Source organism: Typha angustifolia, chromosome 2, assembly GCF_048772165.1.
Source record: "Typha angustifolia cultivar Huaian chromosome 2, ASM4877216v1, whole genome shotgun sequence".
NCBI lineage: Eukaryota > Viridiplantae > Streptophyta > Magnoliopsida > Poales > Typhaceae > Typha > Typha angustifolia.
The window spans coordinates 9004253-9030000 of record NC_133240.1 but is presented as its reverse complement, the minus strand read 5'-3'; the positions used below and the strand labels follow the sequence as shown (position 1 = coordinate 9030000).

The following is a 25748-nucleotide window of genomic DNA, read 5'->3' as shown; positions in this document are numbered from 1 at the left end:
ACAATCAATTCATACAAACACCTCTTAGGTTGCGATAGCATTCTTCTATGAAATAATTCAGAAGTTTCTAACACTGGAAAGATCTGATAGCTCTTTGGAATGAAATGATTTAGAAAGGGTATCTAATGCATACTTTGTACAATGTTCGTCTGCTGCTGCTCCCATAACAAGCTCAGCAATCCCAAGTTGTGCAACCAGCATAACTATCCCTCTATCAATATCATCCATCTCGATAACTAGTTTCTCAGCTCGCACCTGCGACATCAAAGGTTGTAAGGTGATGATTTCTAGTTTCTACAAGTGGTAGCATCTTGGTTTAGGAATGATTGATCATCTTTACTTTAAAATTAAAGACTAAACTCATTGATGGTCATAAAGAGAATGAAAGGGAAAATTGTGAACAATATGGAAGATTGAATGGACCTTTGCACGCATGCATATCATCATGTAGTGTGAAATAATTTGATTCATCTTCTGGGTCTCAATCGTTCTGTATGCTGAAATTTTCTGCTGGTTTACTTGGTCCGCAGGACAACAACCTTCCACTGCAATTAGAACTCCACAATGATTTACTCAAACAATTTTTGACAGCTAATGTACAATAAACATATTCTAAGGTAGTAAAGATATAAGAAATCGACTCAAAATTCTTCCCGCTGCAACCCAACAAAGGAATAGAAAAGCAAGAATCGAATTTGTTCTCAGTGAAACTGATAATAAAGTTCCGAGTACAAACAAACAAGCATAATTGAATCACTTAGAGCTTGAAATTTTTTTAAAAAAAACTTGTCCTTTTCCCTTATCTATCTCCCCAGTAGACCACTGGAGAAAACCTTGCTTGCAATGTTATTAAACAAGGTTCCTAAACTTATTTCTCAGCTCAGATCAAATACAGTTTCTCGGGTCTTTAAATCTGTTCTCAATATGAAAAAATGAAATAAAAAAGATAAAGAACTGAAACCTAACAAAAGGAACTCTTCTTTCCATGGAGACATAGCATCAATTCGCAGTACTCTTCAGATTGATCAGAGATAGCAAGAAAACGAACGCAAAATGTGATTTTTATTCCAAATCATTGACTATTTCTACGATTCTAAATTGGGTTCTCGAAGGTAGGAGCAAAGGAAGAAGACATACCAATCGGAATAGTTTTGGATGAGCGACGGATGTGAAGGATTACTATCTTCTTGTACCGTGGAATGTTGTGGAACACCCAGAGGAGATTTGCCTTCCATTCCTTCACATCATTCCCCACCGCGACGTACACCTTCTCCTCCATCACCATCTTCTCTTCTTCCTTCTCCTTCAACGCCATTGCGGGATTGGAAGCGCCAAAACCTTTTTTCTACCACAATTCTCACATTCCGGTCTTTATAAGGTGAGAGGAAGAAGCGCCCAAATTCGGTTTTAGCAGATGGCATAAAAAAAGAGAGGATATTTCGTCAGTTTCCAGCTTCCATAACGTGATTTTATTAAATCAAAGCCAGAAACAATGGTCCAGTGTCCACGTCCAATGAATCAACTTCTCGAAGTAGTTGTTTTTCCCCTGGAGCACTCTCCAGTTCTCTCCCCTCCCAGTTTCTCCTCTCGTGTCTCCCTCTCTTCTCATCGGCTTCGATTCCAAATTAATATATTAGTCCTGAGACTATTTTCAAAAAGAAAAAAAAAGAATATATAGGATTCAATTTCTAAATTCTCTTAAATGTAGGTTGCTATCTCCAAATTTCCTCATACACTTCGATGCTAAGATGCTTATACGTCTCAAAGCTCAAAACCTTTTCCTCGTGAGTTTGACTTAATCACGAGCTTGGCAATTTAATCCATATGATAAATTATCCAAATAAGTCTACAGTTTGACTGTTTGTGTAGTAATATATATTTTCCGTTTTCTAATTGTAAGGATTAACAGTACATGAAGAGAGAGATAAACGATGAGGTGGTATTATTTTTCCATTGTAATGTTTTAACTTCTTTATATTTTCCTTTTTCTTAGTGTTGTTGTGTTATTATACTGAAGAAAGAACATTAAAATAAATTCTTGAGTCTTAAAACCCAATAAACTCTATTAACTAATTGATTTCTATTTCATCTTAAGCAAATGATATTAGTGTTAATGTGATGGGAGGAAGAGATTGTCTTTGAAATTCCCAGTCTTTTGGAATCTCTCATTATATAGTGTAGAGTTATCAGAAGAGCAAAATGAAACTTAAATCTACTAGACTTCTATTTGTCAAACACTTGATCTGAAGTAGTGCTTGCCCTTATCAGAAAAAAAAGAAAAAAGAAAGTAGTGCTTGCCCGTAACTCCTCATGCACATAGAGAGTATAAATTTGAGCAACTTGATCTGTTTAAAATTGCAATTATAATATGGATAACATTGCCATTAGCAGTTCATTCTAGTTTAATTAAAAGTTTTATTGTCATTTGCAGCTATGCTTCCCTAATTTTATAGTAAGACCTAGCAAGAAGTGATGTTCTAGAATGGAAAGGAATCAAAAGGATATATATATTAAATTTATTAAATGCATGTTGAGAATTTGGAAATATAGAGGCCTGTAAGCTTCTTCTAACAAGACTACCACCATTTGATATGCTCATGTAACAGAGCACTTGATGATAGAGCAAGACAATCCATTTCAAACATTTGACAAGCATACCTTGCTCTATCCTTTTCTCTTCCAGCACCACCAGTTCTTTACAAGAGTTTTTTTGGCCATTTTTGAAAAAAAAAATGATCTGCCCTTAGTTTTCTACTTTGTGGATATCATCATCTGTTGACAGATACATCCATTATTGTATGGGTATTACTTACAATCTCTAGTAAGAAGCCAGAAAGTATTTAATTGCAATACATACATAGTCATGTAACCACAATAAAAATTGATCTTTTCCCCCTTCTTTTGTACCTCAATGTCAAAGTGTCATTTGCTCCTGGATGGTGAAATCTAGTAAATGCAGTAAGTCTTGTACAAGATATACAGACAGTTGGCTGCTTGGTAGCGGCGCAATATATATATATGTTAGTGATATGGGGAATTACAAGCTCTCCTTGGACAGAGAAAACAATAAAAAATGTTTATCAATATGTCACGCAGAGAATTAAGAGAATCAGAGCTTTTTTCAGTCTTCAGTAACATGTGAACTTCATTAACTTCATTGATGAGATACAATTTACTGCTGTAAAATATGAGCCAAAACAGGAACAGTGAGATGTACATTATATATTAGCAGATTCCTCTTACATTATTGTCATTACAAAATTTCTGGACCTCAACTTCAAGAGATGATGTTGGGAGGTGAGGTTAAGAGGTGAAGAACAACTTGCCAAAGTTGATTATTGATGCATTCGCAAATTACATCAGTAGTAGCAGGCATACTACAAGATATCCTGTGGTTCATGATTCTGCAAACAGATAAAACCATTATGGATCAAACGCCGAAAACACTGAGAGGAGCACTTTATCATTAGTTTGGCAGACACCATAAGCATATTTATATTTAAATAAAAAGGGGAAAACATTTACCAGAATCACTACTGTTGGTTCAGTAGGAGAAATCAGCAAACAGGTGAGGCATAAAATGACTCCTTTCTTTCTGGTGTATACCAGTCCTCAATCTCTCTAGGAAAGGACAATAGAGGCTCCCTGATTACCTGTGGTAGGTATAGCGAAATGATAGAAATTTCAAGCAGCTATTATTGTTACTATTTTTGGGTACAAATAGAATGAGTGAAACACTTTACTGAGAGACTATTTCGCAAATGCACTGCTTTTCACTTACCACAATGGGGATTCGTTTTCCCAAACCTGCCCGATGTAATTTGTCAACATAATTCAAAGCTTCCCTACATTCTTCCCTGTCATCGAGGTGTACCTTCTTATGACCTTGTAATTGGTAGGTTTCATGGCCTCTGCCTGCAACAACCTGCAGCATGAGATCCATGTCAGAGAGCAATATCATTATAGTGAAAGCTTGCTCTGATGCTTTTAGCCTTTAGAAGATTCTTTTAATGGCCTATTTAACAGACAGCAACGAGATTTAAGAAACTTAGATTCTTACAAAAGGGCAGGAAAGACAAATTCAAGAAAAGGCTTGATTTTATTTGTCTTCAGATTGCTCTAGAAGCATATAAGTGCCTATAGAAAAGCTGTAAATGTATATTGCCAAGACTTGATAAGGGGGTGAATAGAGATCAGCAGGGAAGTTTACTTACAACTACATCACCTTCCTTTGCCATTGCTACGGCAGCACGTATTGCTACTCTTCTATTATCGTGAACAAAAAGTCTCTGGGCATTTGCAAGAGATGGGTAGTCGTTATTCTTACAATACTGTACATAATCATGCATCGTCCACCCAACACCGGCCAACATATCATCCAAGATGTCCACTGAAAAAACGTAAAGTACAACAAAAATTTAGTAGAATTACTTGGTAATAGGACTAATATCTGAACAATAATAAGAGGAAAAAATTGATCAGATTTAGAAAAAAGTAGATATACATGGATTCTCAGTCTTCGGGTTGTCAGATGTCAAAATGACCACTTCGCTCTTGTCAACAGCAAGCTTCGTCATTATGGATCTCTTCCCTTTGTCACTTTCACCAGCACAACCAAAGACTGAAAATGTGCATCAGAGAACAAAATAAAAAGTTCCATTATCTAAGCCAAGATACATTTGACATGATATGCATTATCAGTTGTACAAGAGTAGGCTAATGTGTTGATATCTAATGCATGAATGAGACAGAATCAATCCATTCTTCAAATTGGCATAAATGAAAACTAGATATAAAGGATGTATATCCAAGAGAAGCAGCATACCCGTGATAATTCTTCTTGCACCTAGCTCTCTAACACTATCCAGAAGTCTAGATAGAGCATCTGGACTATGGGCAAAATCAACAATGACTCCAAAAGGTTGGCCCTCATCTATTGGCTCGCATCTCCCAGGTACTCCGCTGACCCCTTCAATCCCTCTTGCAATTTCCTCCAGTGAGGCACCAACAGCCATCCCAACAGACACTCCTGCAAGGATGTTATATGCATTGTGCCTCCCAATCAACCCTGATGAAATCTGCAGTATCCCTTTGGGAGTGTATATCAAAATCTCTGTCTTCATTAATGAAAGAGCGATCTTTAGTGGGTATACATCGGCATCGCTATTCTCCAAAGCAAAGGTCACCACAGGAACATCTCTACTCCCTTGAGCTATAAAATATGAGGCATGCGGGTCATCGATGTTAACAATCTTTCGGTTTTGTTTAGGATCAACCATCTTCGAGAAAAGCTTAAGCTTGCTATTTCTATACTCCTCCTCAGTTCTATGAAAGTCATAGTGATCTCTAGTTAAATTCATGAAAACGGCAACATTAAAATCTACCTCCTCACATCTTCCGAGCGCAAGTCCATGAGAAGAGACCTCCATGACCACTGCCTCAGTCCCATTCTGCACCATCTTTGCCATCAGCTTCTGGACCATCGCCGCATCCGGGGTCGTGTTAGGGGCTTCCAATTGGGTGTTCCCATGAATGTAATATCCCACAGTGCCCAACATTCCAGTCCTCAATCCCATGGCCTCATGAATTGCTCTCACCAAGTGCGCCGTCGTAGTTTTTCCATTAGTACCAGTGATCCCGACAACCCCCATCCTCTTCGACGGGTTCTTGTAAAACGCCGCGGCAAGAACAGGGAGGAGAGAGTTAGTGTTCTCCACCACCACGACAGCAGCACAACTTGGTATCTCATCCAAATGGATCTCATTACATGAGATCACTGCAACAGTCCCCTTTTCAATGGCATCCATGATATAGAGATGCCCATCGGTTTCACGCCCAATGCAGCAAATGAAAAGATCACCAGGACACACCTTTCTTGAATCATTCTGGACTCCAGTGATGGAGACTCCCAGATCACCATACATTGAAACAGGGCAAACTCCACTCTCGTGGAGCAGCTCGGCTAGGGTCATTTGGAACTCGGGTTCCACGGTTCTACCCCGAGAAACTAGAGAGTGGTTAATTTTGGCACCGGAGGACGACCCAAGAGTGGGATTGGAGTTGGTATCAAGAATCTGGGACCTGGGTCTCTCTAATACGGCCGTCGAATCCTCATGGAGCTCAAGAAAGGAACCAACTTGGGGGTTGGAAGAACCAACGAAAAGCTCGTTGTTGCAAGAACAAGCAATAGAAGGAGGCGAAGCGGCTTGGCGAGTGAAGAGAAGAGAAGAAGGGGGTTGGTAGAGTGGAAGCAGGGAGGAGAGGAGAGGGAAAGCCATGAGAGATTCCTAATAACTTTTGGAGGTAGATTTCGGATTGGAAAGCTTATAAAAGAGAAGAACGGCATGTGGAAAACGGAGAGAGAAAGGAAGTCCAAAGCATCTATTTTTGGGTTTAATAAGGTTTTACATTTGAGGACATTATAATGGCAAACTTAAGTTTACAGTTCGGGAGATTTTTATGCCCTGCACCCTCCTAAAATCACTAATCAGACTTACGACTTTTCATTGTCATTTTCACATATCCCCTTATTTATATTTTTATTGCAGTTGGATCTCTCCCCTATTTATCTCCGATTTATTTTATGAATAACTTTTTTGTTATTCCAAATAACAACTAAATATCACAATTTATCTTATTCTATAAAATAAATATTATTCATCAAAATTACATCTTATACTAAATATTAATTTAACTACTAATTTACTCTTGATATATATTTGATCAATTTACTTTATATGTTATTCAGTATAGTTTTATAAAAATAAAATAAATTTATCTCATATAATATGTCACTTTATATCATATCAAAAATAATTATTAAACTCTTATTTCAAAATATAAATAAGCATAAAAATAATTATTACTGGAATAAACATCTATTACCTTAATAAAGTAAACGAGATCTATTTATCCAGATTAAAAATAAAATCAGAGCATCTAAAAAAACCCCTCAGTTTCAGTCAAATGAGCTTTTTATACAAATAGGCCCAAAAACATCATTATTTTATGGAGTTTTTGACCAAACTAACTCTATTTTAAAATTTATTTATTAAAATAGACGACAAATAAATCTATATTACTATAGTCCTAACTAAAATATTTATTAATTATTATCTAAAGCGTTTTAATAAAAAATACTAATAAAATCAAAAAATTTATTTAAAAAAAACACTGATATTATAGTTTTTTTTTTTTTACTTTTAAGTAAGTAAAATATTTAAGTATTTAAATCGGTCGACAACTCTTATTTTGTCGTCTAAATTTGAGAAAGAGAGATTGAATGTAATTAATAGACAAAGTAGATCGATTTAATAAAATTTTACGCCGAGTAGTCCAATCATTGACTCACAAGATGTTTACTTTGGATGCTCCTTTCTTTCGCTTCCCGTAGTCCTAAATCCTAATCAATCCATTAATGCGGCGAGGACTACAACACACGGCATCATCCATAACAGAAGCTAGAGAATAAGTTGGAGGACATTCGCAGTCTGGGGGATGGAATTCAACTACTTGACGTTTCCAATTAATGAACTAATGATTCATGAAGCATCTAGCTAGCTCGTCCTTGTCACATTTAATCCCATGCGGATTTAGGACAGTGAGAAGTGATACAGTATCCAAAGTTTATTTGTTTATTTTATTAGGGGAAGCCGCATGATTCATTTGGACAAGTTCTGACACTTGGTTGGGTTATAATATGCAGAATATGAAGTATAAAGTCAGAGAGCACTAGAAAATTAAAAATAAAACAAGGTCTTGACAAATTCACGGTCGCAAGAATACATTGCGATACAAGGGCTTAATTTTGAAAAATCACTCAGTTGAAAATAGGAAAAGAAAAAGGTAGCGTCTTGTTTAGTTTTTAGTTCTAAACATGCATTTTTCACCTTTTTTTTTTTTATTTACAAATGGCACCCTCTATATTTATAAATTAAAAATACATAAATGTTTAGGGCTATCAAGAAAGCTCATTGGCTTGTAAGACTCGCGGGCTTGGCTCGATAAGAGCCTGGCTCGAGCTCTAAATGAGTCGAGCCGAGGCAGGATTGTGGGCTCGAAAGTATTATCGAGCTGAGCCGAGCCAGCACTAGTTCACTTAGGCTTGGCTCGATTAGGCTTGAATATATATACCAACCGTTGAATTTTACTATAAATAAAAGAAAAAATTCTAATCCAACTCCATCTCCCAAACCCATCAAAGCTATCTCTCCACACCCCAAACCTTCTCCACTAAAACCCCAAAACCCCAAACCCTCTTTACCACCTCATTGGTCACCACTCATTGTCGAAACCCATCTCCGTCGCTGCATTGTGTGTCCTCATCAGAGCCACGGTGGGGCATGTTTGGTGCGGTCGAGGATGGTAGTGTGCGAGCTCTGTTTGGGCCACAACATAAGTCTTTATGAGGGCCACAACACAATCTCTCCCCGCCACCGACGAGGGCTTCTTTCAATAAGGCCACGGTGACAACGTTGATGCCCTCTTACTACTTTGTCGCCTCATCAATGCCTAGCCTCAAATCCCCCCCTAGTGAGTCGAGCCGTTGAGCAAAGCTTGAACCTCATCAAGGTGATGTGAGTTGAGATTTTTCACCTCTCGAGCTGAGTCATACTGGACCTAGCTTGCTCAAGCTCGATTTGTTTACACTCGTACAGACGTTGTCCAGTCATTTATAGAGAACGTAGCATATAATTTGCAAACGGTTATGTAGATTAAAAAATATTATGGTTATGCTCAAAGTTTGAAATCGTTATTTATTTTTACCATATTTAATTAAATTATAGGTTAAATTTAAAAATTCCGATCACAGTTATTGAGTATGTACTAGCTTTCTGATATATTAAAAATAACACCAATTAAATTTTAGATATTAAAAATATAATAAGTAAAACGAAACAAATAAAATTATAGTGACAGAACTGAATTTAGGCTTAAAACACAATCCCAATTCCCAACTTATACACACAAAAAAAGAAAAAGAAAAAAGAAAAAAGCACAATCCGAAGAAAATTTTGACCACATAGAAGGTTTGATATGCAAATTCCCCTTCTCAACTGGTCTTGAACTACCCTTCCCGCCATCAACGATTGATCTCCTCGTCTTCTTGACTGGTAGCTGCGATTTCCTCAACCGCGAAATCTGGTGTTTTCTCTTCAATATGGCGGTCGAGAATCCTAATTTCCTCTTACCATATGGATTCCTGAAACCATGGGAGGCTCGTCCGAGGATAGATCCCCTGAGCTCTCCCCGATCGACGACTCTAAACCTAATCCTCCTTCGGAACCTCCTCTCCCCTACGATGCCCTCCTCGCCCAGCTCGATTCCCTTCGGGTTTCCTACAACGATCTCCAGTCCAGATCCTTGGCCACTGAGGAAACCCTAGCCAATCTCCGAGCCAGTAATCTTGATCTTTCTCGGTCCTTGGAGGAGGTATCGAGTGATCGCGATGACTTCCGAATCAAGATCCGGGAGGCGGAGCTCGCTGCCAAGGAAAGGTCGTATCTTGTGAGTGGGATTCTTAGTTCAGTTCATCCAGTGCGGAAGATATTGGAGGGTATCGGGTATAGGATTTGTGAGGAGAAACTAGAGGGAGGTGAGGAAGTCAAATCTGATTTGAAGGAAGGGTTGGAAGTGATTGCTTTGGAAATGGAATCGATTTTAAAGCTTGGAATTGCGGTGGAATCTAAGTTTTACGGGTATGATGAGATTAGAAGGAAGGAGAAAAGGGAGTTGGAGAACAGCATTATAAGTTTGACAGAGGAGAATAGGGATATAAGTAGCCTGCTAAGAATAGCTGTTATGGAGAAGGAAGCAGTAGAGAAGAGCCTTAATAGGTTGAAGGTCAGTGCTGAGCAGAGGAAAGGCGCAATCTTGCAGATAGCTGAGAAGGGGTTGCAGAAGGTGGGGTTTGGTTTTGTGATGGGGGTGATTGGTGGGGAGTCACAGCCTGATCAGCTGAGTAGTTCTAATGATTGCATGAAATCTGATGGGAGTGAATGCGAGGCGGAGGTTGTTAGTTTGGTAATGGACTACTTCACCCCTCTTTGTTGATTTCACCTCATGCATCTAGTTTAGTTAATGGAGATGTCTTATGAGAGAGATCATAAATTTGAACTTTTAAGCATGGAGTTACTGTTGTTCAAAAGCTTTGCTAAATTCATGCAATGGAGGTCCAACTGGAAATCTGTAAGCATAAAAAATGAATATGCTTGTGTTTTATTTGTCTGCCGACATTATAGTAGAATGATGGAAAATGTATGCCTCATAGTATGTTTTTCATCTACTTCACAAATTTATGAAGTACCGTGGAAGTTTACTTGAAGTGTCCTCCGTCGATAGCATTACTTGTTACCTATTAAAACACTTATCATTAGTGAATCTAGCAAATATTAGTAGACAACTAAACGGAGAGAAAAAAACTTGTGAGCAAGCAACTTGTAGAGCTAAGTTTAGGAAATTCATGCTCTTCCATGGAATGTGTGAAGAATGCTTGACACATGTTGCATAAGGTCAATATGCAGGGAAGAAACATGTTCTTTGCTTGCTAACGGATCATTTAGGAATGAATATATAGATCCTTTCTGTTGTATTCAAATAATTTATACTCCTTTGGAGTTTCTTGTGACAGGCTTCAATGGTCGAAAAGATAATAAAGAATCTAAGGATTGAGATCAATGATCTAAGACGAGCTTTGGAAGAATCCAGGTACTCTGCATTGCAGTAATCATGGATTTCGTTTTTTTGTAACTTCCATTAGTGGTTTGAACTTTTAAGTACTGAAACAAGATAGTCTCTGATTTTTTTTTTATTAACAATGCTAATCCTCTATTGTGTCTTATGTTCCTGGATCTTCGCATAGCATTTATTGGCAATGTAGAGGTATACATATCTTATTCTCCTTTTAAGTCTAGGAAATTTTAGAAGCAAAAACAAACTTAAAGTGCACAATTGCCTGAATGACATGTTGTAAAATGTTACTAGGATAGTCTGCTACGTTTATTGTTCATTTCACGATTGTGGTAGTGTCTTCATTTAGGTTTTATTTGGGATCTTTCATCTTTTGTATTCCATTTTCAAATCTTAGTTACTTGTCTACTTTTAAGTTTTGCATTCCAATTCGAGGAGATATCTTTATTTTGTTTTTTTGGTCTTCCATTTCTGAAGTTACTGGGTTCTTGTATGTCTGCTACTCTTTTCATATAACCTTAAAAATGAGATTTTCCTTCTTATATTGGATGTTGTTAACTATAAATTTGCACCAGCTAGTAGAAGAACTCGGCAGACACCTTATCCTGAAATAGTTTTAAACAAATTTGTTCTGTTCAGTGTAGTTAGATAATTGTGTTCTACACTGTCTAACCTTCATCAGGTCTGATTGTGAGCACTTGCAAATTCTTGTGGATGCGCAAACTCAAAAGATAACCGAGAATGAACAGTACATAAAAGACTTGGAAGAAAGAGAAGACTTTTTGGCTCATAACGTAATAAGTTTTTTTTTCACCTACCTGCTAATTGTAAAATTAAGTAGAGCCTAAAATCTTCTCCATTTACTGCCTCAAAGGTTGAAGAGCTTATGATGGATATAACAGAAGCAGGGGAAGAGGTTACACGATGGAGAGAGGCATGTGAATTGGAGGTAGAAGCTGGAAAACTTGCAATCAAGGAACGTGACAAGGAGGTAATATCTCGCTATCCTAGGTTTTACTACACTTGCATGGATTTTGTCCAGACATCCAATGGGTGAGCTGGAAATCTGATCAGTCCACATTCATTTTCTTTTATGTCATTTAACTCATGACCTCCTCAATAGAATCCATGTTCAGAGAAATACAGAAAATTGCAACTGTTGAAATATATAGTTTCCAGAGGCTACAGGTGCAAAGAAACATAGACAAAATCTTTTGCACTTCCTGGTATCCAAAATAAAAAACAATTTATAGGATGTGGACAGCCGTTTCCAAGAAATACTTATCCAAGATGTTATCAAGTGAATTAGGTACGATTACAAACTTGGCTCTGTAGATTGATGCGTTCTCTTTTAGGTTGCTTTGCTCAGAGAAGATCTGGAAAGGACAAAGGCAGCACTGGACGTTGCAGAAAACAAGCTACAACTGAAGGAAAAGCTAGCATCCACTGCAATGGCTGCGCAAGCTGCTGCAGAAACGTGCCTCCGGCTGGCAGACAGCAGGTCCACAGGGCTTCGCGAGCGGATCGAAGAGCTAACAAGGCAGCTCGAAGAAAGCCTCAGCAGAAGGGAGAGCAGTGGCGGCCGCCATAGAGTGAGGTATGTCTGCTGGCCTTGGCGGGGCTTTAGAGTTGCACCAACTGTGACTCGAAGTGCTTCACGGGGTGGCCATAGGACCCAAAAAACTCTACCAGAAATGGAAGCTCTATTGCGTATCAGAATCTGAAGTTTAGTTCCTTTGGCCTCAGTTAAGTTTGCTTTTCAACGTCTGCTTGTAATCATCATGTTTTATTCTATAAGGTCAATATTAATTGACATAAAAGTTCAAGCTCTTGTGGTTAACAAGATCATTGTATATCTTATGGAAAGAAAGAAAAAGGTCTATGTATATATGCTGTATTGCACTACCCTGTTAATGCCTAGTAAGCACCATGGAACACAGCTAAAGTAACTGGCCAATTTAGTCGTTCTAAAGCTGTCAGATATGTGCTGATTCACAGGTTAATCAGTATTGTCACATGATTAATAGGTATTATATTTGCTATACATTATGTCTCAATTTCAGATATACTACTACGTATCTACATAAAGAGTCAGACAGTGTACAGTTCAATCAAAAGTCTGCATATCGAAAACTAACTGGTCCACAATTATAATTGCACCAATTTCATTAGTATAGCAGAATGATCCTAAAAGAGAATGTTAAACACCAAAATACATATCAATAGAGCTAGAGGTCAATTACTTGAACAAAATCCAGGCAGGTGAACACTTGAAAGCAAATATGGTTCTGATTTTGAATTTCTACACTGAGAGATTAACAGCTGAACAAAGTTGAACATGTCATTTTCTTCTCTTCACTGACGGGAAAGAGGTAGACAAAGGCACAACCTTCTTCTTGACAAAAGCACTTGTTCTGCTCTCTGGTTCATCTGCCTCATCATTGCTACTGTCGTTTTCTTTGGTGCCGCTTGTTTTCCCCAGATCTGGGGAAGATTGTCTCTTCTTAGCATTCACTTTTGCAAGCAATTTTCTCTCAACTGGGTCAGTTGAAGGTGCAAATTTTGCATTTGGTGTAACTCTGGCTCCAAGACCCAACCTTCAAAATTCAAATCATCCATGAAGCAAATCCTTAAGTTCGACAACAAGTATAATCTGACCATCAATATATTGAAAAATAAGAACAATGCAAGAGAAACCTTGAAGGCCGACCCTCAATTTCCTTATCACTTGGTTCATTTGCAGTCGAACCACTCATGTTATTCACCCATGCCTCAGCCTGGAAAGTCACAATTCAATAGAGTCATCAATGATTATAGGCAAACTGGTGTGCAATTTGAAAGGATTCAAGCATACTCAAATGCTTATTTTTTTTTTATCAAGAGCACGGATGCATAAGCATTTTGTCAAACATCTTTCATGCGACAAAGAACACACATAAGAACACAAACAAGAAGCAGCGAGGTAGTCACAGATCAAAACCATCTAGATTCCTTTTCCAATCTGAATTCTTCTCCGACAAATATTGAAAATTGAAACAGAAAATTACAACTATAGAGTCGATTTTTACCAATTTGAGGGCTTTATCTAGCTTCACCACTTTAGGAAAACCTTTCGCAGTTGACTCCGTCGCCATCGCTAGGGAACCAAGAGCAAAACCCTAGAATTATGCAACCTTCGATGTTGTCACTACCAAAGTAGTAGTATAGAAAGAGAAGACAATGGCAAACCCTAACAATACCTAATACGCAAGTTACGAGGAAATCTTAGAGAGAGAGAGACCTTTTCGAATCGGATAAAGAGCTCCAAGATCAAAGACGGTCAAGAGAATTTTGTAATTAACACCCCATCATTTGGGCTTATTAACCTTCACATCATGGCATTGCTCAAAATGTAAAACATAACAGTTAACAAATCTGGATTTTAAAGTTTTAAATGCACATGTCCCTATTATTCATCAACCCAAATAGGTTAAAATTGGAGGGGTTTTCTCTAAAAGGTAAACTGAACCAAGGGCTCGCGGCCCAAAGGGACGAATTAAGGGGTTTTCTGTAAAAAGTGCTCATTGATTAATGATTATTCGAGGGTTGAAAAAGAAGAGCTCGAGGAATTTTTTTTTTCTTAAGAGGAGTTGAGAAGAGAAAAAGGAAGAAAGGTAATTAGATCTCTCCGTTCCTTTTCTCTTTCCATTTTAATCTATGCCTTCGTGAAATTCTATGCTCAAATTTGGATCATGGAGCTCCTTTATCTTCATCTATTTGGGTTCTTTTCCTTCTCAAAGTTCATATCATCCTTTCGTGTCTATTGATAGAGTATAGATTCCTATGTTGGAAAGGTGTTATCTTCCTCAATCCATCGATTTTGAAGGAATTGCTTCGAAATAGGTGATAAGCGTAGTGTTTCATTAGGCTTTTTGGCCAAATTTGCTTAGTCCATTTATCGAACACCTAATGTGCTCTCCGCAACTCCGTCAGTATATTTAACAGATGGTACTTAGGCGTAATGTTAATCACCGATTCGAGTGCTTTTAATATCCGACGCGTTTGAATAAAGGATTGATGATATTATACACTACATATGCACAAGATGTACTCTTTATTTGTATGATGTGCTCTTTTCTGAAGCTTATGACTTTGACAAAGGTTGGGCTTGGAATAGGCTTCGGATTTGTTGAATTCTTAGTAGTGTGAATTCAATATTGAGTTCATCTGTTTTCCCCATGAAACAGTTGATATCACCTTACTAATAGGGTGTCTCAATGTTTCAATATTGTTCAGAGCCGTCTGGGCACTGCCCATAGTAATGCCCATTGCATCTGGCTCTTGTGGGAACCACCCTCCCTGGGTGGATCAAAGTAAACTCTGCTGGCTCCTTTGATAAAAACTCGGCTTATGATCGTGTGGTCTTTGTGTTAGAAACCCCATGGTGGTCTCCTCTGTGTATGTGTGCAAACAAAACCCTGTTGGTCTCTCTGTCTTCTTTTCTGAAGCTTGGGCAATCTACAATGGCTTGCTTGCAGTCAAGGGGTCTCCCTCATATGTGTTGTTTGAGGGCGACTCAGCTTCTCTAGAGGAAGCTCTAAAGAGAAAGGAATCCCCTCCTTGGAGAATTCATAACATTATCAGAAACTTTTTAATCTGCTCAAGGACTTTGAGTTAGTCATCTTAACAGAATGGCGAGGCAAATTGCGCTGCAAACTTTTGCGGAATTTCTGGTCTTGCTGTTTCTTGTTTGGGTGGTGATCCCATTCCCCAGGACCTGTTTTGTCTCCTTCATTTTGATACTTCTGGCGCTCGTCAGCCTAGAAAAGCTGACTTTCAGCTACGTTATATCACAAATTTTTTTTTTTTGGGGGATCTTAATAGTGTAGCAAGTTTAGCTTTATAGAATGATTCACGAATGATAACAAATTTGTCAGTATCAGTATCTATTAGAAATGAATTATACAGCATTTGATTCCTTTTGATAGAGGATTTTTTAATACATTTGAAAGATGAGCCAGAAAATAGTACTAGTGATTTGATAATTGCTATCATTCTGACTTCATTTTTCTTTTTCTTTAAACAGTTGAGATCTGGTAATATATAGAGCAGTTTGTTGGTTGTTTGGGAAAGAACATGGATGAGAAACCAGGAAGCAGTGTGAAAAAACTGTCACCATGCGACGTCGAAGCCCTTAAGAAATGCTTGGAGGAAAACAAAGGGGACCACGTGAAATGTCAGTCTCAGATCGAAGCCTTCAAGTCATCCTGCTCTTTGAAAAAGCCACCTGAGTCGTCATCTCAGTCTTCCTCATGAACTCAATTTCCACATTAATATGCTTGTGTTGATAGCAATTGCCTTATTCATTCCAGTCTTTCCTAAACCTAACTGGAAGTTTTACGTACCTGAGTTTTGATTTAGTTGCTAACCTTGAAACAATGTCAACAATAAAGTTCTGTTATATACTCTGTCTATGAGATTGTAATAAACATAAATTTCTATTGAACTATGTTCCTGGAATGTCAGACTATATTTACGATTTGATATACTTAAAATTATAACACAAAACTTGAAAACTTTGTCTATAATTGGTTCAATAGATGATTATTTATTTCTTAATTATAGTATTGGTTTAAAAATACTATTCTTTTGTATGTATATCCTTATAAAAACATCTTATATATAATATTCTAAAGTTGATATTTGCATGTATATCTATCTCTTATTTGTATTCATATACTCTTCTAAGTCTGGTAACTACTTAACAATTTCTTTTACATGTAGACTCTCGAAAAATTCTTTATTTACATATATATTCTTTTAAATTGCATATTTATATGTTTATATTATTCTTTGACAATTATATTATGTTAGTAAATTATCAAACAAAAGACATATATACTATTAAATGATAATAATATATGTATATCAGAATAGGAGTATTTATGGCTTTTTATATTTAACTTGATGAAAGTTTAATTAGATTCTATCTCCCGGATTATTTTTTTAAGTACTTACATATATCTCTTATTAATTTAAGATTTGATTTAATCTAAAATTTGATAACATATATAGAGATTGAGATCAAATTAAAATTGAACTCTATCTCCATATTATCTCCTACAATCAAGGTAACTATTTCTATCACAACGTTAGATTAGGATTCTAAATTTTAGTATTGAAGTATTTGGCTAAGGAAATATCTTCTCTCTCCAAAAAGAAAGAAGGCCAAATAGTGAAGACTGCACCGGTTTCAAATAATTGGAGCCTAGATACCGACTAAAAGTAAAGAAGAGAGAATTCGGCAGGTAGGTAATCTATCACACACTGTAACTCCGCCGACTTCGCCTGAAGTGCAGTTCCCCGAGCACGGGGGTGATAATATCACGCACCATAACTCAATCAATCCACACACCACCGGGGTCAAGTCGGATTCCAGTTGTGGTCGTCGGAGGATCCAATTCGACTCCTCTCTCCTCCTCTAACAACAACTCCTCCCCTTTCGCCGGAAGGGGAGGAACAAAGGGATCCTTTTACGTTCCCTCTCCGTCCGGATCGTCACCTCGACTCCAAACCCTAATCCATCCTTTTGCTTCCCGATTCCGCGATCGCAGCTGAGCTTTCTCCTTCGGTTGATGGCCGTTGAAGTGAGCGATCTCTCATTTTGCAGATCTGGAGGTAGATTTTACTCGAGTGCCTCTTTTTTCGCGTTAAATGGTGCAGATTTGGGTTCTCGATCGCTCCTAGGTCTTTGATTTTTTTTTCTTAATGGTATTACCTTTACCCAATTAAGCGGCTAAATCAGAGCCTCTTCTTTGAATTTTTACGAAGTGGGATCGATTAGGATAGTAAGATAAAAAATCACGATCTTCTACTTGTACTACCTTATACTCTCAGAGAAATTTTGAGAAGTTGTCACGTAGGGTTTTATTTCTTATTATAAATGCAAGCAAGTGACTGAACTTTTTTTTTTTGTGCAGAAAAGTTAGTCCGAATAACCTCCGTTAACATCTGCCATTTGTAGTGGAGAAGGGAAGGAAACCTAATTTTAGTACTAAAATTTACTATTATGGAGTCGATATGGAAGCTCACCTACTTGCTCGAACCGGCATCACTAACTCTCATTGCAACAGCGGTTTTTGTGACCTATGCATCGGCTGCACGAGCTCTAGATCACGGCAAAGAGATGGAGAGGAACCTGGACTTTTCTGAGGCTTCCATCACGTTGGACCGGTCCCAAGCACTTATGATCCCTCTTGCAAGCTCTTGTAGCCTCTTATTAATGTTCTATTTGTTCTCATCCGTATCCCACCTTGTTACGGCCTTTACAGCCATTGCATCGGCTTCGGCACTCTTCTTCTGTTTGTCCCCTTATGTTGCGTATGTCAAATCCCGATACAATTTGATGGACCCGTTTGTATCGAGGTGCTGTGCCAAATCATTCACACGAATGCAGGGGACTCTATTGTTGTTCTGTATAGGAACTGTGGTGGTATGGCTAGTCTCTGGGAATTGGGTGCTAAACAATCTGTTGGGAATTGCTATATGTATTGCCTTTGTTAGCCACGTGAGGCTACCAAATATTAAGATTTGTGCTTTGCTTCTTGTTTGCTTGTTCGTGTACGATATATTCTGGGTCTTCTTCTCGGAAAGGTTTTTTGGAGCAAATGTCATGGTTTCAGTTGCAACTCAGAAGGCGTCTAATCCAGTTCACACGGTCGCAAATAGCTTGAACCTTCCGGGGTTGCAGCTGATTACAAAAAAGCTAGAGCTTCCAGTTAAGCTTGTTTTCCCCAGGAATTTGATGGGTGGGATAGTTCCCGGCAGCAGTGCTGGAGAGTACATGATGTTGGGCCTTGGAGACATGGTATCATATTCTTACTGCATGCATTTTATGATTGTTAGACTTCTTAATTCTGAATTTGCTTAGTGAACATTTAATGTCTTCCCTCCTGCCAGCTAAATATTTGAGTAATGTGCTGCATATTTCCTCTGGTGCATCACAGGGATTGTGCGTCTTTATTCTCCTAGTTCATCTTTGTCTATTACACATTGTTTATTTGTTCTAGTGGTCATTTCTGTTTATTTATCTGTAGAGTTGCTTTTTCCTAATTACACTTGCCAAAAGTCTGCACTATAGTTAGTGTTGATGGCACAGCAGGCTGCACCTTGCCATGCTATGGCTCACAATATTTGAAGCACTCGGGTCACCCATGCTGGCCTAAGGTCATCATGTCTCCTCATGATTCATTATTATCTGTATACCTGACCCAATTCCAGTATACAGAACCCTTTATAGTCCTTGTAGACGCTGAACGGGTGCTCCTTTGTGTCAAAACCATCTGTACCCTAATTCTACTAGTTCATGTACTGCTGGAAAATTTCATAGATCACAAAAGGTCAAATATGTAGTCTATCTACTGATTCTCTATTGCATGCTTTCTTCCTTTTCCATTGTAACCTCTGCTTTGTATGGAACTCCAGTGACATCAGGTGTCATCTTTGTGTGAAAATGTTGAGGAATCTATTTCTGTCAGTTTTGTGGTCTTTCTAGAACTTATATTGGTTGCATTGTGGTCCTACCTGTGCATTTATGTGATTACATTTGCTTTTGTGTCATAATCACAATTTGTTGGTTTTGAAGGCTATTCCGGGGATGCTTCTAGCTTTAGTGCTCTGCTTTGACCACCAAAAGAATAGAGAAATGGCTATTCCAGTGGATACATCTTTCTCCAAAGGACAGAAATATATATGGTATGCAGTATCTGGGTATGCAATTGGCTTGGTAACTGCTTTAGCTGCTGGTATTCTATCTCAGTCTCCTCAACCTGCTCTTCTTTATCTGGTGAGTATCATTGAATGGCTTGGTGAAACTGGTTGTTGTTTTAAAATAGTTCTTCAATAGGATGTGTGAAATTTGAATTCCTTTGTTGTTTTTACAAATATGGATGGAAAATATTAATTCACCGATTATTCTAGAGACTTAAGCTATTAGAGAATGATGATTTTTATATTTTATATTTATACTCTCTCTCACTTTGTAGGTAGAGTGTTTTTATGGGCCTAAGAAATAAATTTGGTTTAATTGAATGGATGTTTATATTATAAATGATAGATGAGTTTGACATCATACAAACTTAAGATTTATGCTTTGATAGCATATTAACTCACAAATCACTTTAAAAACTTAAGTTATTAGAGAAAGATGATTTTTATATTTTATCTTTAAGATTAAAAAAAAAAAAACTGAGCATTGCTCAACATGAAACATCATAAGTTCATAACACATTTCTTTTGTAAATTTTTAGGCTATTTAGTAATATCTGATAGTTATCCTTACTCTCAGTTCTTCGTACTTGTTTGGAAATCTGTGACCTTTTATAGATTATTTAACATCTTTCTTTTCAAATTCTTCTTTTTATAAACGAACGCACCCTAAGACCAAATAATTTGCCTCTACATTTTGGTTTCAATTTTAAGAGATGCTAACTTGTTCCACTGGCTTGATGTCAACAGAAGATCAGCTTCCTAATTTTATTTGTCATACAGGTGCCATCAACTTTGGGACCTGTCATCTTCCTTTCATGGTTAAGAAATGACCTAACAGAACTATGGGAAGGTTCCAGGCCAATGTCAAACGAAAAGGCTCATCTAATGGAGGTTTGAACTCCACAAGACAAATTATAGAGCTAAGGGCTTTTTTTCATGTAATTTTATTTAAAGAAAAACAAATGTAACATTTATGCTTAAGAGCTATTTATGAAGTTTCTAGTTTCTACAGTCCGCAGTGTGTAAAAAAGCTCTTGCTTTATACTTGCAAGAATGAATCATCTAATCGTCATATACCCTTAAATTCAAGAAGGAAGTTGCTATTACTGTCTAGAAATATATTTTACAGATTGTTACCCCACAATTTCATATATTTATCTTAAGAGCTCTCCTTTTCATACAGATGTTTAGTATGAAATACAAATATACCCATTGATAGATCTAAGAGTATAAAGAAAATTTTATACTAATTACCTTTTAAAACCTGTTAGAGAGAGTGATAAAAGAAATGCTGTTATTTTGGGTTTTATTTTGAATACTGAGAAGGATTGATATATTTAAATTGTACTCTCTATAGTATCATAGGATAAACAAAAGAGATATATATGGATTGAACAGAGAGGTAGTTCTTATCACTCTGAACCAGATAAAATAGATTTACTCTAAAGGAGATATGTTTTGAAAAAAAAAATATATATATGCATACATAGCTACTCCATGATTTTCTAGTGCTTAAATTCGTAAATAATAAAGCATTGGGAATTAGAATAGGTACGTATTTGCCATATTTAATTGTAAGAGCTATATGCTCGTCATATATAGTTAGGAGCTTAGTATTTATATCATGGTCCTAGTACCCATCCATGAATTTGAATCGAATTTTTGTGGATAATATTTAAGTTTTTAATGGAGCATTTTATGTAAAATATTTAGGCTCGGATTTATTTGTAGGAGAATTGACTCGTTTGTGCAACACTGCAACTTTATATATAGAAGAGCGTCGGGATTTGGATTACATGATCATGGTTCGTTACGCGGTTAATCAATAGAGGAGTTTAGTTGTGTGGTTAAATATTAACTAAAACCCAAGTCGCTAGAAGCGGAGTAGGGGATGGAGAAAGGGCTGAGAGCGTACATGGAGGTGATGCGCCTGGTGCGGCGACTTCCAGCGGAGACGCGCCCGTACTACGCCAAGTACGCGCGCGAGAACTTCGTCAACTACCGCGAGCTCGACGACTCCACCTCTCTCTCCGACCTCCTCCGTCGAGCCTACACCCACACCACTTGGGTCCTCAACAAGGTCCTCACTTGAGACCTCCTTTTCTCTCTAGATTTCACGAAGTAAACTTTTCTTTTCTTTTCTTAAACTAAATTTTTGGTTGATTTCAGTACTCTATCGATCACTCGGCGGCAGATAAGCTCAAGAAAGTATGTAGCTGCGGTGGCAAATGATTTGGAACAGTTCATGCACGGTATCTGTTTGGTAGTATTCCCCTGTGAGTCTTCTTGGACTCTTTTGATCTATATGTTGGACTTTGGTTGTTTGTGAAGAAATAATCGAGGAACTGGAGAATTACTTTAAACGGGTAAAATTAGAAATGCCTACTTGTTTGTTTGTTTGTTTTCTTTGTAGTTTGGAAGAATAGTTTTACTTGCAATCTACCTGCCGTCTTGGTTAGAAATAAGAGGAGGAGGATGGAGAGATAAACTAAGTAAAATCCGAGGGTAATTGATGATAAAACTGGAACACTAGTACAAGTCTAAGCCAATCTAATTAAGTAACAAGAATAAGGATTTTTTTAAAGATATATTTTTAAATGACAAATTGAAAGTGTTATCCGTCCAGACTAGCTGTATTTTAAACCCGTTATTAAAATTATATAACATTAAAAGCAGCAAAAGACCAAAACAAAAAAGGAAATTTATATAATTAGTTGTCTGAGCCCGGGTTCGAACCGGGGACCTCTAGTGTGTGAGACTAGCGTGATAACCAACTACACCACCCAGACTAGACTCTAAACATTAATCTTTTTTTAATCAGAAGTTTATTCACTCTAATGATATTTTTCATAATCCCACATCGCCTAGATTTTATACATAGGGACATCAGAACACTATATATAGTGTTCGTCGCTCCACTTTCCAGATCCACGCAGCTGCGTGGTGAGCGCAAAGCGAACTATTCTTTCGCCTTTTACTAAAGAATACCGTGTGCTCGCCACATTAAGCAGCATACGCCAATTTTTAGAGGGAATTCCTTTCATTAGGAATCCGCCCTATAAATCTATTGTAAATGTTTGTAGTCATGGAGTTTTAAATTTGGATTTGATCGATGTAACTATGTGTAACGTTCAAAATTTAATAGAGGTCAAGGTAAGCTGTAACACTAATTCGTTAATACTGAGGTACAAATCTCCAGAAAAGAGAAACTTTTTATCAGGCCACAATGGTTTGAAAAAAAAAAAAAAATTGAAATAAAATTAGGCTAAGACAGAGAATTGGTATTCATGTACGAGAATATAATCTTACAATCATGTATGTCACTGCAAAAGCGAGGAAAATGTCTGCAAATACAAGCAGGAACCCTAAAAAAAAAATTGCAATAGCATCTATAATCCTTTGAGTCCCTTCTTCCGGCGTTTAGAGGGCTTGGCATCTTCAAGAGCTTTTCTTTCAAAGTAATGCTGCTGTAGAACATAAGTACCAATTAGTACTGGGCAGGAAAGATAAAGAATGCAAAAAACGCCAGTTTAATACGTTTGCATTTGAAGGTCCCAACATCCTGGAATCTAGACAGAGAGATTGAACCAAAAGTAATCCTCAAGTTGATATATAATTATTTATACAGATTCAGATGCCTGCAGAACATGTTGGCAATATCAAGAGGAAGAGAAGCAGAGAGAGAGAGAGAGAGAGAGAGAGAGCAGCTAGCAGCGGAATGTCGAAAGAACGAATAATGGGCATGTGACAATACAAAAATTGAAAACATTACTCAAACTTGTAAAAGCTATGTCAAAGGAAAAAAAAAAAAAGCAAATCAGGAGCATCTTTCTCAAGAACATTTGAAATTCCTTGCCAATTAAGCTATAAGTAATACAACTAATTTTAATAAGAGTCAGATATATGGGTTCATCTCCTCTATCAAGGAAAAATTACCAAGGAATGTCTCAAGCTCTCACAGAAATTGGACACCTGATGCTATACTGACAGAAAGTTGTATACAACTGGGTGGCGAAGAGAATGCTGATTCAATACCAAATCTTAACAGACTGTCAGCACTCTCTTGTTTTCCTTGAGATAAAACAAATACAATATATAGAACTCAATTGCGCAGGAGGCAATTTCTCTTGTATCTCTACTTATTAATGTCAAAGTCAGAATACAGCATCTGGATCTATGTGCTAGAGATTCATCTACATAGAAATACCTGAGGTGAGACCTACATCCCTTAACGAGTAGAGTAGAGATCCTCTACGGTTGAGCTTATCAAATTAAAATTATCATCATTTTTAAAGGAAAAGGAGAGGTGGTTAAAAATGGCCACGAATAATACAAAAAGGCAGCTAAATGTACAACATAATTACAAGTCATCTAGTATTCAGATTTCCAGATTTGTCAAGCATAGCACAGAAAAAATTGGAAGCTTAGTATAAAAATATTGCAGACCTCTTCCCACTTTCTTTGAAGTTGCAGGAGTTCCTTACAATAGGAAAGACACTCGGCATGGTAAGCAGCAGCAAGTTCCTTAATCAAGGCCTTCCTTTTGATGATCCCAATCACTTAAAGAATAAAAGAATATGGCATTAGAAGATCACAAGTTCACATCTTAATTTTGCTAAAATATTCAAAAGGGCTTAAGAAAGAACAAGTTCAACCAGATGAAAGTCTCTCCTAGGTTTCCGGTAGAGTTCAGACAGAAGCCATATAATTGTATAGAAAAAAATGAGCATAAGCTCCTTAAAACGTCAAGATATTTCATTAGGTTGTCTAGAGCAACATCATGCAACAAATCTATATCAACTAAACCTGAACTCCAGAAGATATTAATCGGGTAATTCCCTTCCTTGTTTTACTTTAGACGTATTTGTACATATTTACTAACACTAGCATGGCCTCTTTCAAATGATAGTTCGAAAGAAGTACTACTTGCATCAAATCCTAAAACTCTCAATCTTCATAATTTCAAACGATTAAAGCATTGGCAGAAATCAAGCAAACTTTTCTAGCATCTAACATCAATTCCTGCATTCCATATCGTCATCCAAACAAGAAACCAATCAACCACTTAAAACACAAGCACAAGAAATCAAGAATGCGGCGATAACAATTTTACTCGAATTTCTTAGCCAACAAGTGAAAGAGAGGAAATTTACTTCGGCTCGGATCAAATTCAGTAGGTTTTTCTTCCACCGCAGTGGAAGGCTGCTCAGGAGCATCATCCTTCGCATCCATCAGAAGGGTAACGCCTTCTTCTAACATCCCAATCAATACCAAAGATGGTCAGATAGTTAGCGTAATCCCTCGATTAGACAGAAATCTAGGGTTAGAATTGAGCATAGAGATCGAAAAAGAACCGCCAAATTGCTCGAAAAGAGAAGAAGTAAACCTCTATCTCGATACCTTGGATCAAGAAGCGTTTTGAGGTCTGTAGGGTGATTGCTATCGCCTCCGAGATTGCTGAGGCTTTTCTCCAAACCCGAGATCGAGAAGGCAACGGAGATCGGCAAAGATGGGGGAAGAAATCGTGGGAAGAAGAGTCAAGAGAGTTCGCCGACTTTAGGAGAGATTGTGAGATTCCTAGACGACATCGGAAGTCGGCGAGTAAAGCACTTCTCGGTGCCGACACAGCGGGGCCAGGAATAAGTCTGGAGTTGGATATTCTTATTCTCGCTTTATTCTCTCAATTGGGCCCTATTGCGACAATTAAATCTACATTTTGTCTCTATCTATTCCGAAATCTTAATCTAATTTATTTATGGTTAAAAGATGTAAATATGTCAAACTATTTAGATAGCAAAACTAACACATCTAATAGTTTAAATTTAAAATAATATTTAAATTTATAAGCATAACTTTAAAAACTCATGTTTTTTGAACGGATGTTTTACAGTTACCTTTCAATAATTTTAAATAAAAAGATTGGTAGCTTTATTTTTGGACTCAATTTAATTAAATAATTCTTGACTCGTTTAGAGTTTAGGCTTGGTTTATGTTATGCTTGGACTTCACTCTGATTTAATTCAGCTAAAAGACTCGGAATTGAATCACCCATTAATCTAAGTTGGGAGTTAGATCGCTTAGTCACGGCCCATGTATACTCCTATTTATAATTTTATTATTTGATTATAAAGTATAATAATTATATTAAAAGAATTTATATAAATAATTGTGTTTGATTACTAAATAAATATGCTAACTATAATAAAAATTTTCCTTATTAAATATGTATAGTTTTACTGTATATTTATTGTCTGACTTACTTTATATAAAATTAATTAAAAAAATATATATATAATAAATATTTAGTTGTA

General features: G+C 37.1%; 7 protein-coding genes and 2 non-coding genes across 14 annotated transcripts in view; 4 read left to right on the top strand and 5 right to left on the bottom strand.

Annotated features, from left to right (window-relative positions):
- The window catches only part of LOC140774233 (U-box domain-containing protein 33-like), a 4142-nt gene extending 2571 nt beyond the window's left edge, over positions 1-1571 (bottom strand). The window contains exons 1-3 of the mRNA XM_073117143.1: positions 1138-1571; positions 424-545; positions 134-255 (exon numbers count right to left, since the gene is read on the bottom strand). Coding sequence (XP_072973244.1) covers positions 134-255; positions 424-545; positions 1138-1315 — 422 coding nt within the window. The 5' untranslated portion in view covers positions 1316-1571. The remainder of the gene's footprint in view (positions 1-133; positions 256-423; positions 546-1137) is intronic.
- Positions 1572-3128: 1557 nt separating this feature from the next.
- Positions 3129-6384, bottom strand: LOC140771872 (UDP-N-acetylmuramoyl-L-alanyl-D-glutamate--2,6-diaminopimelate ligase MurE homolog, chloroplastic-like). The gene is made up of 6 exons (XM_073113655.1): positions 4826-6384; positions 4505-4621; positions 4215-4390; positions 3782-3925; positions 3526-3653; positions 3129-3404 (listed from the first exon to the last, which is right to left on the bottom strand). The coding sequence occupies exons 1-5, from the start codon at positions 6276-6278 to the stop codon at positions 3558-3560; spliced, it is 1986 nt and encodes a 661-aa protein (XP_072969756.1). The 5' UTR covers positions 6279-6384; the 3' UTR covers positions 3129-3404; positions 3526-3557.
- Positions 6385-9083: 2699 nt separating this feature from the next.
- Positions 9084-12594, top strand: LOC140776224 (uncharacterized protein At3g49055). Its single transcript, XM_073119858.1, has 5 exons — positions 9084-10023; positions 10631-10707; positions 11372-11483; positions 11564-11680; positions 12045-12594. The coding sequence occupies exons 1-5, from the start codon at positions 9211-9213 to the stop codon at positions 12411-12413; spliced, it is 1488 nt and encodes a 495-aa protein (XP_072975959.1). The 5' UTR covers positions 9084-9210; the 3' UTR covers positions 12414-12594.
- On the bottom strand, positions 12317-14106 carry LOC140776233 (uncharacterized). Of its 5 annotated transcripts, none has more exons than XR_012106847.1 (4): positions 13758-13922; positions 13387-13466; positions 12933-13286; positions 12317-12455 (listed from the first exon to the last, which is right to left on the bottom strand). XR_012106847.1 is itself a non-coding variant. In XM_073119872.1 (4 exons), exons 2-4 carry the CDS (start codon positions 13821-13823, stop codon positions 13031-13033), a joined length of 402 nt encoding a protein of 133 aa, XP_072975973.1. In that variant the 5' UTR covers positions 13824-13847; positions 13970-14106; the 3' UTR covers positions 12791-13030. The 5 variants fall into 5 exon arrangements, 4 of the variants coding, with proteins under 4 accessions (XP_072975973.1, XP_072975990.1, XP_072975982.1 ...); XM_073119872.1 differs by lacking the exon at positions 12317-12455 and adding an exon at positions 13970-14106 and having other exon boundaries at positions 12791-13286; positions 13758-13847; XM_073119889.1 differs by lacking the exon at positions 12317-12455 and adding an exon at positions 13970-14048 and having other exon boundaries at positions 12791-13286; positions 13758-13825.
- A 2970-nt stretch (positions 14107-17076) lies between these two features.
- Positions 17077-20448, top strand: LOC140775404 (signal peptide peptidase-like 1). Of its 2 annotated transcripts, none has more exons than XM_073118690.1 (4): positions 17077-17346; positions 17654-18535; positions 19313-19513; positions 20218-20448. In XM_073118690.1, the coding sequence occupies exons 2-4, from the start codon at positions 17738-17740 to the stop codon at positions 20332-20334; spliced, it is 1116 nt and encodes a 371-aa protein (XP_072974791.1). In that variant the 5' UTR covers positions 17077-17346; positions 17654-17737; the 3' UTR covers positions 20335-20448. The 2 variants fall into 2 exon arrangements, with proteins under 2 accessions (XP_072974791.1, XP_072974783.1); XM_073118682.1 differs by having other exon boundaries at positions 17649-18535.
- A 774-nt stretch (positions 20449-21222) lies between these two features.
- Positions 21223-21840, top strand: LOC140774866 (LYR motif-containing protein At3g19508). The gene is made up of 2 exons (XM_073118030.1): positions 21223-21517; positions 21607-21840. The coding sequence occupies exons 1-2, from the start codon at positions 21329-21331 to the stop codon at positions 21667-21669; spliced, it is 252 nt and encodes an 83-aa protein (XP_072974131.1). The 5' UTR covers positions 21223-21328; the 3' UTR covers positions 21670-21840.
- Positions 21841-22152: 312 nt separating this feature from the next.
- TRNAV-CAC (transfer RNA valine (anticodon CAC)) lies at positions 22153-22226 on the bottom strand. The gene has a single exon. It is a non-coding gene; the product is annotated as a tRNA-Val (tRNA).
- Positions 22227-22371: 145 nt separating this feature from the next.
- On the top strand, positions 22372-22489 carry LOC140777814 (U5 spliceosomal RNA). Its single transcript, XR_012107102.1, has one exon. It is a non-coding gene; the product is annotated as a U5 spliceosomal RNA (small nuclear RNA).
- A 208-nt stretch (positions 22490-22697) lies between these two features.
- On the bottom strand, positions 22698-25489 carry LOC140774026 (uncharacterized). Its single transcript, XM_073116851.1, has 5 exons — positions 25486-25489; positions 24838-25116; positions 24591-24689; positions 23884-23996; positions 22698-22904 (listed from the first exon to the last, which is right to left on the bottom strand). Exons 1-5 carry the CDS (start codon positions 25487-25489, stop codon positions 22827-22829), a joined length of 573 nt encoding a protein of 190 aa, XP_072972952.1. The 3' UTR covers positions 22698-22826.
- Between the last annotated feature and the right edge of the window lie 259 nt (positions 25490-25748).